Below are 12,638 nucleotides of genomic sequence, written 5' to 3'. Positions count from 1 at the left end.
GCCGGGTTACAAAGAGGTTCACTCTGAGCTGCTGAATGAAATGCTGTGTAATTATGTGCTTGTCTGGACACAGAATCTGGTGGTTCATGTTGCCTTGATGCTACTGTCAAGAATGAGAAAGACAGGACTAGATTATATTATGAGGAAGACAGGACTGGTTTATAAAATGAGGAAGACAGGACCGGTTTATAGAGGGAGGAAGACAGGACCGGTTTATAGAAGGAGGAAGACAGGACCGGTTTATAGAGGGAGGAAGACAGGACCGGTTTATAGAGGGAGGAAGACAGGACCGGTTTATAGAATGAGGAAGACAGGACCGGATTATATAATGAGGAAGACAGGACCTGTTTATAGAATGAGGAAGACAGGACCGGTTTATAGAATGAGGAAGACAGGACCGGTTTATAGAATGAGGAAGAAGACAAGACCGGTTTATAGAATGAGGAAGACAGGACCGGTTTATAGAAGGAGGAAGACAGGACCGGTTTATAGAATGAGGAAGAAGACAAGACCGGTTTATAGAATGAGGAAGACAGGACCGGTTTATAGAGGGAGGAAGACAGGACCGGTTTATAGAAGGAGGAAGACAGGACCGGTTTATAGAAGGAGAAAGACAGGACCGGTTTATAGAAGGAAGAAGACAGGACCGGTTTATAGAAGGAGAAAGACAGGACCGGTTTATAGAATGAGGAAGACAGGACCGGTTTATAGAATGAGGAAGACAGGACCGGTTTATAGAATGAGGAAGACAGGACCGGTTTATAGAATGAGGAAGACAGGACCGGTTTATAGAAGGAGGAAGACAGGACCGGTTTATAGAAGGAGGAAATCAAGACCGGTTTATAGAATGAGGAAGACAGGACCGGTTTATAGAAGGAGAAAGACAGGACCGGTTTATAGAAGGAGGAAGACAGGACCGGTTTATAGAATGAGGAAGACAGGACCGGTTTATAGAATGAGGAAGACAGGACCGGTTTATAGAATGAGGAAGACAGGACCGGTTTATAGAATGAGGAAGACAGGACCGGTTTATAGAAGGAGGAAGACAGGACCGGTTCATAGAAGGAGAAAGACAGGACCAGCTAATGGGTATCATTTCTGTCTCGTCTCTTTTAAAGCCCTCAGGTTCAGGTCTGAGGGCTTTAAAACGTTTGAGTCAACAACAAACAGAGCCATTGATTGACTGTTAAAGGTTAAAGCTTTGTCTATTTCCTCCCTGCAGAGCCAGACATCCCTGTCACTCCACCCACAGTGAAAGTCCTTCCACCCTCCACTAAGGAGTGTGAAGATAGAAACAAGAAGAAGAAGAAGACCCTGGTGTGTGTGGCCACCGACTTCTACCCCGACCACGTCACTGTGTTCTGGCGGTTGAATGGAGGCGCCAACATCACCGATGGAGTTGGGACCGACAACACGGCCTTGAGGGGTAAAAACAGACTCTACAGTATCACCAGCAGACTGAGAGTCCCAGCCAGGAAGTGGAACAAGGCCTCTAACAGATTCACCTGCACCGTCCGCTTCTTCAATGGGACCACTGACATATATGTTGCAGATCACATTAACGGAGAAGAAGGTATGGTCAACTGATGAACTAAAACTCCTTCTTTATGAGAAGAAACAGGTTTCATTGAACGACAATAGTCCGCTTGTCTTTTGTGTCATTCGACCTCCCGGCTGGCGCAGTGGTCTAGGGCACTGCATCGCAGTGCTAGCTGCGCCACCAGAGTCTCTGGGTTCACGCCCAGGCTCTGTCGCAGCCGGCCGCAACCGGGAGGTCCGTGGGGCGATGCACAATTGGCATAGCGTCGTCCGGGTTAGGGAGGGTTTGGCCGGTAGGGATATCCTTGTCTCAGTATGTAAATGTAATAAAATGTATGCACTCTACTGTAAGTCGCTCTGGATAAGAGCGTCTGCTAAATGACTAAAATGTCAAATGTAAATGTAAAATTCTCTAGTAAAGTAGTAAGTAAACTAGTAAGCTTCTCTACAGCGTTATGTAGAAGTAGGATGTACACTAGCCTGTGTCATGTGAAACACTGCTCTGTTTCCTCCAGGTCAAGGTGGTGATGGAGGGATTACGACAGGTAAATGTGCCCATTCTATACTGACCTACTTATTGTTCATGCCAAATACATGGCATACATATAACCTATAGTTTACATAATACTGTTTACAATACTATCATATTTAGTCATGCCTAATTTGCGAAAACAATATTCCCTGACACCATCTTAGTCAAGGTCATTTCAATGTCTTATTGTCCTTGTAGAGTACTATGTGAGGAGCACTAAGACTGCCAAGCTGGCCTACAGCATCTTCATCGCTAAGAGTACCTTCTACGGCCTGGTCGTCATGGCTCTGATTTGGAAGTTTCAGGTGAGTTTACTGCTACTATGATGAGGGACATCACACAGCTTTCTCTCTCTTCTTCAAACGATGTCTTGTGCTAGCCAGCCTGGTCCCAGATCTGTTAGTGCTAGCTAGCCTGGTCCCAGATCTGTTTGTGCTAGCTAGCCGGGTCCCAGATCTGTTTGTGCTAGCTAGCCTGGTCCCAGATCTGTTAGTGCTAGCTAGCCTGGTCCCAGATCTGTTAGTGCTAGCTAGCCTGGTCCCAGATCTGTTTGTGCTAGCTAGCCTGGTCCCAGATCTGTTAGTGCTAGCTAGCCTGGTCCCAGATCTGTTAGTGCTAGCTAGCCTGGTCCCAGATCTGTTAGTGCTAGCTAGCCTGGTCCCAGATCTGTTTGTGCTAGCTAGCCTGGTCCCAGATCTGTTAGTGCTAGCTAGCCTGGTCCCAGATCTGTTAGTGCTAGCCAGCCTGGTCCCAGATCTGTTTGTGCTAGCTAGCCTGGTCCCAGATCTGTTTGTGCTAGCTAGCCTGGTCCCAGATCTGTTTGTGCTAGCTAGCCTGGTCCCAGATCTGTTTGTGCTAGCTAGCCTGGTCCCAGATCCGTTTGTGCTAGCTAGCCTGGTCCCAGATCTGTTTGTGCTAGCTAGCCTGGTCCCAGATCTGTTTGTGCTAGCTAGCCTGGTCCCAGATCCGTTTGTGCTAGCTAGCCTGGTCCCAGATCTGTTAGTGCTAGCTAGCCTGGTCCCAGATCTGTTTGTGCTAGCTAGCCTGGTCCCAGATCCGTTTGTGCTAGCTAGCCTGGTCCCAGATCTGTTTGTGCTAGCTAGCCTGGTCCCAGATCTGTTTGTGCTAGCCAGCCTGGTCCCAGATCTGTTTGTGCTAGCTAGCCTGGTCCCAGATCTGTTAGTGCTAAATAGCCTGGTCCCAGATCTGTTAGTGCTAGCTAGCCTGGTCCCAGATCTGTTAGTGCTAAATAGCCTGGTCCCAGATCTGTTTGTGCTAGCTAGCCTGGTCCCAGATCCGTTTGTGCTAGCTAGCCTGGTCCCAGATCTGTTAGTGCTGTCTGATACTGTCTGGTCTGTCTGGTACTGTCTGGAAAAACAGACCAGGAAAGCACAAACAGATCTGGGACCAGGCTAGCTTTGTGCTAATAAAGGTTCTAAAATGGCACCATACTGTCTTTATCCTGTATTTCTGTGTTTCCCATACAGACACCATACTGTCTTTATCCTGTATCTCTGTGTTTCCCATACAGACACCATACTGTCTTTATCCTGTATCTCTGTGTTTCCCATACAGACACCATACTGTCTCTATCCTGTATCTCTGTGTTTCACATACAGACACCATACTGTCTTTATCCTGTATCTCTGTGTTTCACATACAGACACCATACTGTCTTTATCCTGTATCTCTGTTTCCCATACAGCGCTCCTCAGATAAACAGATGTAATTGATCACTGACCGAGACCCGGCCACCCGTGGAAGCTGAGTTCGGTGGACTGGAGGGCGTCGTGTGGCATAAGGCTCTGGTGAAAAGTAGTGCACTTTAAAGTAGTGCACTATAAAGGGAATAGGGTGCCATCTGGGACGAAGAACAAACCCATGTCTGTCATGTGATTACAATGTACAGTGTGCTTTCTATTAACTGTCACTCTACAATGTGAGGATGTATTTTATCGTCCCCAATAAACAGAATCTTTATTAATGTATTCACTGAGTGGACAAAACATTAAGAACACCTTCCTCACATTGAGTTGTATCCCCTTTTGCCCTCAGAACAGACTCAATTCGTCAGGTCATGGACTCTACAAGGTGTCGAAAGCGTTCCACGAGGAATGCTGGCCCATGTTGACTCCAATGCTTCCCACAGTTGTGTCCAGTTGGCTGGATGTCCTTTGGCTGGTGGACCATTCTTGATACACACAGGAAACTGTTGAGCGTGAAAAACCCAGCAGCATTGCAGTTCTTGACACAAACCGGGGCACCTGGCACCTGCTACCATACCCCCTTCAAAGGCACTTAAATATTTTGTCTTGCCCATTCACCCTCTAAATGGCACACAGACACAATCCATGTCTCTATTGTCTCAGGGCATAACAATCCTCAAGGCATAACATTATAACCTGTCTCCTCCCCTTCATCTACACTGATTGAAGTGGATTTAACAAGTGGGATCATAGCGTTCACCTGGATTCACCTGGTCAATTTATGTCATGGAAAGAGCAGGTGTTCATAATGTTTTGTCCACTCAGTGTGTATGAGTTCATTCAGGAAGTGTGTCAAAACAATATTTACATTTTCCATTAACTTACAAAACCAACATTTATGTTCATTTCTGTATTATTTTTGTTGCAGGATTTACATCATAGTGTGTACAGTATAAATACATGTTGCTTTCCAATTTCAATGTTTTCCCTTTTGAATAACACATTCGATAATGTGCATGTAGCGTCGTCCGGGTTTGGTCCCGGTAGCGTCCGGGTTTGGCCCCGGTAGCGTCCGGGTTTGGCCCCGGTAGCGTCCGGGTTTGGCCCCGGTAGCGTCCGGGTTTGGCCCCGGTAGGCCGGCCTTGTAAATAAGAATTTGTTCTTAAGCCTCGTTAAATAAAGGATAATAAAACATATATAATATTAGTTTGCTCAAGTGTCATTTCATCAGTCTGAGTTGTCAGGTAACACTTTGCTTTAACACTTTGTGACATCTGCTATAGTAAAGAAGAGGCTTTCTAAAAATACGTTGGGGTTTATTTTCATCAATTGTTACTCTATTACTCACTTGTTACTCAATAATAAAGTTGGAAATGTGAATATTTGACTGAAACTTATTTCCACCTAAGAGAAGTTAGTAATGTTGAAACCGTGAATGATTCATTACGACGGACTTCGCTCAAAGAGCTCATTTCAGAAATCAATACAGAGTCATTATCAAGCTCTTCAATACATATACTGGCATGTAATCCGGTTTACAGCCCCCCCCCCAGCATGTGGGTGATTACTGAACATGATACACTGTGAGATTACCCAGAGAAACAGGAAATAACCACCTGAAATAATGTCAAGACATGGTAGATAGATTCTGTGCTCTTTGGAGCAGAAACTCTCTACAAAGTTTAATTTCAAATGTAACATGTTTCTTTCCATCGAGGGAGTATATTGTGATGTTTATGTCTGTATCACATCCGTTTTCTGAGAAACACACCGCTTCCTGCTTCCTGCCCACACAGAGAGGAAGTTTCCGTGCCACTCTGCAGCGCTGCAGTGCATCATGGTCTCAGGCCTACCTACGCTCAGGTGGAAGAGTTGTACATTGCTTTCAGAAAGTGTTCAGTGTTCATTTGTTGTTACAGCCTGAATTCAAAACGGATTAACTATTAACACATTTACCCATCTACACACAATACCAAAAATTACAAAGGGAAAACATGTTTTTAGACATTTTTACAAATGTATTTTATATGAAATACAGAATTATCTAATTTACATGAATATTCATACCCTTGAGTCAATACATGTTAGAATTCCCTTTGGCAGTGATTACAGCTGTGAGTGTTTCTGGGTAAATCTCTCAGAGTGATTACAGCTGAGAGTGTTTCTGGGTAAATCTCTAAGAGCGATTACAGCTGAGAGTCTTTCTGGGTAAATCTCTAAGAGTGATTACAGCTGAGAGTCTTTCTGGGTAAATCTCTAAGCGTGATTACAGCTGAGAGTGTTTCTGGGTAAATCTCTAAGAGTGATTACAGCTGTGAGTGTTTCTGGGTAAATCTCTAAGAGCGATTACAGCTGTGAGTGTTTCTGGGTAAGTCTCTAAGAGTGATTACAGCTGTGAGTGTTTCTGGGTAAATCTCTAAGAGTGATTACAGCTGTGAGTGTTTCTGGGTAAATCTAGAAGAGTGATTACAGCTGTGAGTGTTTCTGGGTAAATCTCTAGGAGAGTCTTCCTAACCAATTGTTTCATTGTTTGTAACTTATTTTGTACATAATGTTGCTGGTACCGTCTCTTACGACCAAAAATAAATTCTGGACATCAGAACTGCAATTACGCACCACGAACTGACAGAATCCTTTTTTGCCTTTAATGAGTCTGACGAGCCCGACGTGAATGACATACTGCTTTCCTGGGAACACGCCCACATCCCCGTGAAGAGAAGGCAGAGAAAAAGGGCACCTTCTGAGAATTTATAGGTGATCGAATAAACCCCCCTTACTGCCTTCCATTCTACTAGCAAACGTGCAATCTTTGGAGAATAAAATAGATGACCTACGCGGAAGATTAAAGTACCATCGGGACATTAAAAACTGTAATATCTAATGCTTCACGGAGACGTGGCTGAACGACGACATTATCAACATACAGCTGGCTGGTTATACGCTGCACCGGCAGGCTGTGACATTATCAACATACAGCTGGCTGGTTACACGCTGCACCGGCAGGCTGTGACACTATCAACATACAGCTGGCTGGTTACACGCTGCACCGGCAGGCTGTGACACTATCAACATACAGCTGGCTGGTTATACGCTGCACCGGCAGGCTGTGACACTATCAACATACAGCTGGCTGGTTATACGCTGCACCGGCAGGCTGTGACACTATCAACATACAGCTGGCTGGTTATACGCTGCACCGGCAGGCTGTGACACTATCAACATACAGCTGGCTGGTTATACGCTGCACCGGCAGGCTGTGACACTATCAACATACAGCTGGCTGGTTATACGCTGCACCGGCAGGCTGTGACACTATCAACATACAGCTGGCTGGTTATACGCTGCACCGGCAGGCTGTGACACTATCAACATACAGCTGGCTGGTTATACGCTGCACCGGCAGGCTGTGACACTATCAACATACAGCTGGCTGGTTATACGCTGCACCGGCAGGCTGTGACACTATCAACATACAGCTGGCTGGTTATATGCTGCACCGGCAGGCTGTGACACTATCAACATACAGCTGGCTGGTTATACGCTGCATCGGCAGGATAGAACAGCAGCGTCTGGTAAGACAAGGGGCGGCGGACTATGTATTTTTGTAAATAACAGCTGGTATCAACAACAATATCATAGGAAGTCTCGAGGTTCTGCTTGCCTGAGGTAGAGTATCTCATGATAAGCTGTAGACCACACTGTCTACCTAGAGGGTTTTCATCTGTATTTTTCGTAGCTATCTATTTACCACCACAGACCGATGCTGGCACTAAAACCGCACTCAATGAGCTGTATTCGGCCGAAAGCAAACAGGAAAACGCTCATCCAGAGGTGGCGCTCCTAGTGGCCGGGGACTTTAACGCAGGGAAACTTAAATCAGTTTTACCTCATTTCTATCAGTATGTTAAATGTGCAACCAGAGGGAAGAAAACTCTGGACCACCTTTACTCCACACACAGAGACCTGTACAAAGCTCTCCCCCGCCCTCCATTTGGCAAATCTGACCATGATTCTATCTTCCTGATTCCTGGTTACAAGCAAACATTAAAGCAGGAAGCACCAGTGACTCAGTCAATAAAAAAGTGGTCAGATGAAGCAGATGCTAAACTACAGGACTGTTTTGCTAGCACAGACTGGAATATGTTCCGGGATTCCTCCGATGGCGTTGAAGAGTAAACCACATCAGTTATTGGCATCATCAATAAATGCGTCGATGACGTCGTCCCACAGTGACCGTACTTAGTACATACCCCAACCAGAAGCCATGGATTACAGGCAACATCCTCACTGACCTAAAGGGTAGAGCTGCCACTTTCAAGGAGCAAGTATGCATCTCTGTGTGTGGAGTAAAGTTGGTGTAGAAATTTGGTAAAACTGATTTAATTTTGATTTAAGTGTGTGTGTGTGAAAAGAGATGAGGTAGTCATTCAGAAATCATGTTAAACACTGTTATCGCACACAGAGTTTAATAAGTTAATTTTACTCTTGAACTAATTTATTTACTCCTGAATTAATTTAAATTTTACTCCTGAACTTCTCATTTTGTATTCATTTGTTAACATTTCTAAAAACATAATTCCACTTTGACATTTATGGGCTATTTGTGTGTAGATCAGTGACACTGAATCTCAACTGAATCCATTTTAAATTCAACAAAATGTGGAAAAACATATTCAAGGAGTGTGAAGTGTGACTTTCTGAAGGCTCTGGATCAGAGCTTAATTTTCTAATCTGAGCCAAAAAGTAAGTTCATAAATAAATAATATTTTTTTTTAATTAAGGAAGTTTTATGTACATTCACAACAGTTGAACACTTTGAGTTGATATCTGAAATCGTGTTGAACATACGATGTTAAGAATAACTCAACGGCTGCTCTGTAAGTTATCCTGTTGAGGATAGAGGGCGCTATTTTCACTTTGGGGAAAAATTGTGCCCAATTTAAACGGCCTCGTACTCTATTCTTGCTCGTACAATATGCATATTATTATTACTATTGGATAGAAAACACTCTCAAGTTTCTAAAACCGTTTGAATTATATCTGTGAGTAAAACAGAACTCATTTTGCAGCAAACTTCCTGTCAGAAAGTGAAAAATCTGAATTCGAGGCTCTGTTCCAGGGCCTGCCTATAAATGTGCTTGATATGTATTAGTATACATGCACTTCATACGCCTTCCACTAGATTGCAATAGGCTGTGAGAGGTGAAATGGGGTTTCTAGGTATTTCTATGGTCAAAAGATAGAGCTTGGAATGACATGACCCCAGAATTCCTTTGTTCAGGAAGCGCATAAAGGTCACCAGTATTGGTTTCTGAAAAGCAATCGTTATAGACGTCTTATATCTCCGGCTTTGATTTTATTTGATAAATGTGAAAATATCATCGTAAAGTATGTTTTTTCAATATAGTTTTATTAGATTATTGAAATTTTTTCGGGAGTTTAGACGTGTTGCGTTCTTTGCGTTTGGTGACGAAGGAGAGCTTAGCGCCACTTGGCTAGGTTTGCTTGCTCATTCGAGAGGGAAAAATGCCATTCTAAAACCAAACAACGATTGTTCTGGACAGAGGACCCCTTGTACAACATTTTGATGGAAGATCATCAAAAGTAGGACCCATTCTATGATGTTATTTCATATATCTGTCGAACATGTTTACTTTTAGTTAGCGCCCAGATTATGGGCGCTCTCTCGCAATAGCGTAAGCTGCATGTTGTAATGAAGTTATTTTTAGAATTCTAACACGGCGATTGCATTAAGAACTAGTGTATCTATCATTTCCTATACAACATGTATTTTTTAGTAATGTTTATGAATAGTTATTTGGTCAGAATAGGTGAGTGTCAGAAAAATATCCGGACATTCTGGGAAAAAGATGCTAAGTTTTCAGAATGTATAACCACGGATATCAGCTCTAAATATGCACATTTTCGAACAAACCATATATGTATTGTGTAATATGATGTTATGGGACTGTCATCTGATGAATTTTGAGAAGGTTAGTGAAATAATTAATATCTTTTGCTGGTTTATTCGCTATCGCTAACGTGCCTATCGCTATCGCTAACGTGCCTTGAATGAATGAATGCGGTTGTGTGGTAGGCTATTGTAGTAAGCTAATATAATGCTATATTGTGTTTTCGCTGTAAAACACTTAAAAAATCTGAAATATTGGCTGGATTCACAAGATGTTTGTCTTTCAATTGCTGTACACCATGCATTTTTCAGAAATGTTTTATGATGAGTATTTAGGTATTTCACGTTGGTCTCTATAATTACTCTGGCTGCTTCGGTGCTATTTGTGACGGTAGCTGTGATGGTAGCTGCAATGTAAAACTGATTTATACTTCAAATATGCAAACATTTTCGAACAAAACATAGATTTATTGTGTAACATGTTATAAGACTGTCATCTGATGAAGTTGTTTCTTGGTTAGTTTGGTTGGTTCTTGGTTAGTTTGGTTGGTTTTGTGCATGCTACCTGTGCTGTGAAAAATGTCTGTGCTTTTTTGCATTTGGTGGTGAGCTAACATAAATATACGTGCTGTTTTCGCTGTAAAACATTTTAAAAATCGGACATGTTGACTGGATTCACAAGATGTGTATCTTTCATTTGCTGTATTGGACTTGTTAATGTGTGAAAGTTAAATATTTAAAAAAAATATCTTTTGAATTTCGCGCTCTGCCTTTTCAGTGGAATGTGGGAGGAGTTCCGCTTGCGGGTTATTATATTTGACTGATACTAGTTGCAAAAGGCATATAATATGATACAAGTGGTTGAGCAACGAAACAACAGCAAGGTGACAGGAAGTTCGATGCTCTCTCCATCACGTAGAGGAGTGGGGGGGGTGTTAGCGGTTGAGGTGAAACTGAGCCCTGGAGGCCTGCAGCTCTGTGGGGGTGGAGAGAGAGAAACAGCCAATGAGAGGATGTGGTGTGTGTGTGTGTGTGTGTGTGTGTGTGTGTGTGTGTGTGTGTGTGTGTGTGTGTGTGTGTGTGTGTGTGTGTGTGTGTGTGTGTGTGTGTGTGTGTGTGTGCGTGTGTGTGTGTGTGTGTGGGTGTGTGTGGGTGTGTGTGTGGGTGTGTGTGTGGGTGTGTGTGTCGGTGTGTGTGTGTCTGTGTGTGTGTGTGTGTGTGTGTGTGTGTGTGTGTATGTCGGTGTGTGTGTGTGTGTGTGACTCCTACTTGGGTGAGGGCTGGCGATGAGGTACTGATGGCAGTATAACTCCTGTCTCTCCTGTCCTGTCTGTAGCCAATGAGAGGATGTGGTGTGTGTGTGTGTGTGTGTGTGTGTGTGTGTGTGTGTGTGTGTGTGTGTGTGTGTGTGTGTGTGTGTGTGTGTGTGTGTGTGTGTGTGTGTGTGTGTGTGTGTGAGAGAGAGAGAGAGAGAGAGAGAGAAACAGCCACTGAGAGGATGTGGTGAGAGAGACACAACACCCTGAGAGCTGAAACACAGGCAGGATGATGAGAAACAACGAACATGTTCCCTTCCATCTCACCACAACCCAAACCCTCCCTCTGCTCTCCTCGGGTTTCTGCAAACACAACCGTTTGTCACAGAGGGGTTGACGAGGGAGAATGTTCCATTTCTATCTGTGTCACATATGTTGTCACAGTCACATACACAGCTGTTTCTGTTGAATCTGGTGCAAAGAAATGACAAGTAGTGTAGGATATCTTGTTTAGTGGAGTGCCCAATGCATATACTGTTTAGTATCTCACCTGGGTTATGTTTCTATGTTCTATGAATGTAAATGTACATTATATACAATTCCCTACACTGTTTAGTATCTCCCCTGAGTTAACTATGTTCTATGAATGAAAATGTACATTATATACAATTCCCTACACTGTTTAGTATCTCCCCTGTGTTAACTATGTTCTATGAATGTAAATGTACATTATATACAATTCCCTACACTGTTTAGTATCTCCCCTGAGTTAACTATGTTCTATGAATGAAAATGTACATTATATACAATTCCCTATACTGTTTAGTATCTCCCCTGTGTTAACTATGTTCTATGAATGTAAATGTACATTATATACAATTCCCTACACTGTTTAGTATCTCCCCTGTGTTAACTATGTTCTATGAATGTAAATGTACATTATATACAATTCCCTACACTGTTTAGTATCTCCCCTGTGTTAACTATGTTCTATGAATGTAAATGTACATTATATACAACTCCCTACACTGTTTAGTATCTCCCCTGTGTTAACTATGTTCTATGAATGTAAATGTACATTATATACAACTCCCTACACTGTTTAGTATCTCCCCTGTGTTAACTATGTTCTATGAATGTAAATGTACATTATATACAACTCCCTACACTGTTTAGTATCTCCCCTGTGTTAACTATGTTCTATGAATGTATACATTATATACAATTCCCTACACTGTTTAGTATCTCCCCTGAGTTAACTATGTTCTATGAATGTAAATGTACATTATATACAACTCCCTACACTGTTTAGTATCTCCCCTGTGTTAACTATGTTCTATGAATCTAAATGTACATTATTTACAATTCCCTATACTGTTTAGTATCTCCCCTGTGTTAACTATGTTCTATGAATGTACTTGTACATTATATACAACTCCCTATACTGTTCTGAAAGGAGTTTCTAAGACTCACGTCTCCAGTCCTGTTACTGTGAGTCCCTGGGAATACAGTGTTCCAGCTCTGATGGCTGTTACAGCACCATGCAATCTGTTGATCTGGAAAGTGGAGAAGATCATGATTCCTGTAATCAACTCACTGTCAATAGCAGCACCACATTTAAACACTCTATTTCAAAAGACCATTGACAGTGCCTGCTGTAACATGTTGTCCCTGTGAGAGTTAATGACTCTTAA

The 12,638-nt window shown here is 42.8% G+C and overlaps 1 gene segment (V, D, J or C); it reads left to right on the top strand.

Annotated features, from left to right (window-relative positions):
• The first annotated feature begins 1,085 nt into the window (after positions 1 to 1,085).
• LOC129811215 (Ig lambda-2 chain C region-like) lies at positions 1,086 to 5,157 on the top strand. The segment is given in 5 exon segments: positions 1,086 to 1,089; positions 1,223 to 1,573; positions 2,055 to 2,084; positions 2,270 to 2,376; positions 3,777 to 5,157. Coding segments are annotated over 5 exon segments (516 nt in total).
• Positions 5,158 to 12,638: the final 7,481 nt, after the last annotated feature.

This window comes from Salvelinus fontinalis, chromosome 15 (assembly GCF_029448725.1).
Source record: "Salvelinus fontinalis isolate EN_2023a chromosome 15, ASM2944872v1, whole genome shotgun sequence".
Lineage (NCBI taxonomy): Eukaryota > Metazoa > Chordata > Actinopteri > Salmoniformes > Salmonidae > Salvelinus > Salvelinus fontinalis.
The sequence above is the reverse complement of the archived record's forward strand: the minus strand, read 5'-3'. Positions and strand labels throughout refer to the sequence as shown.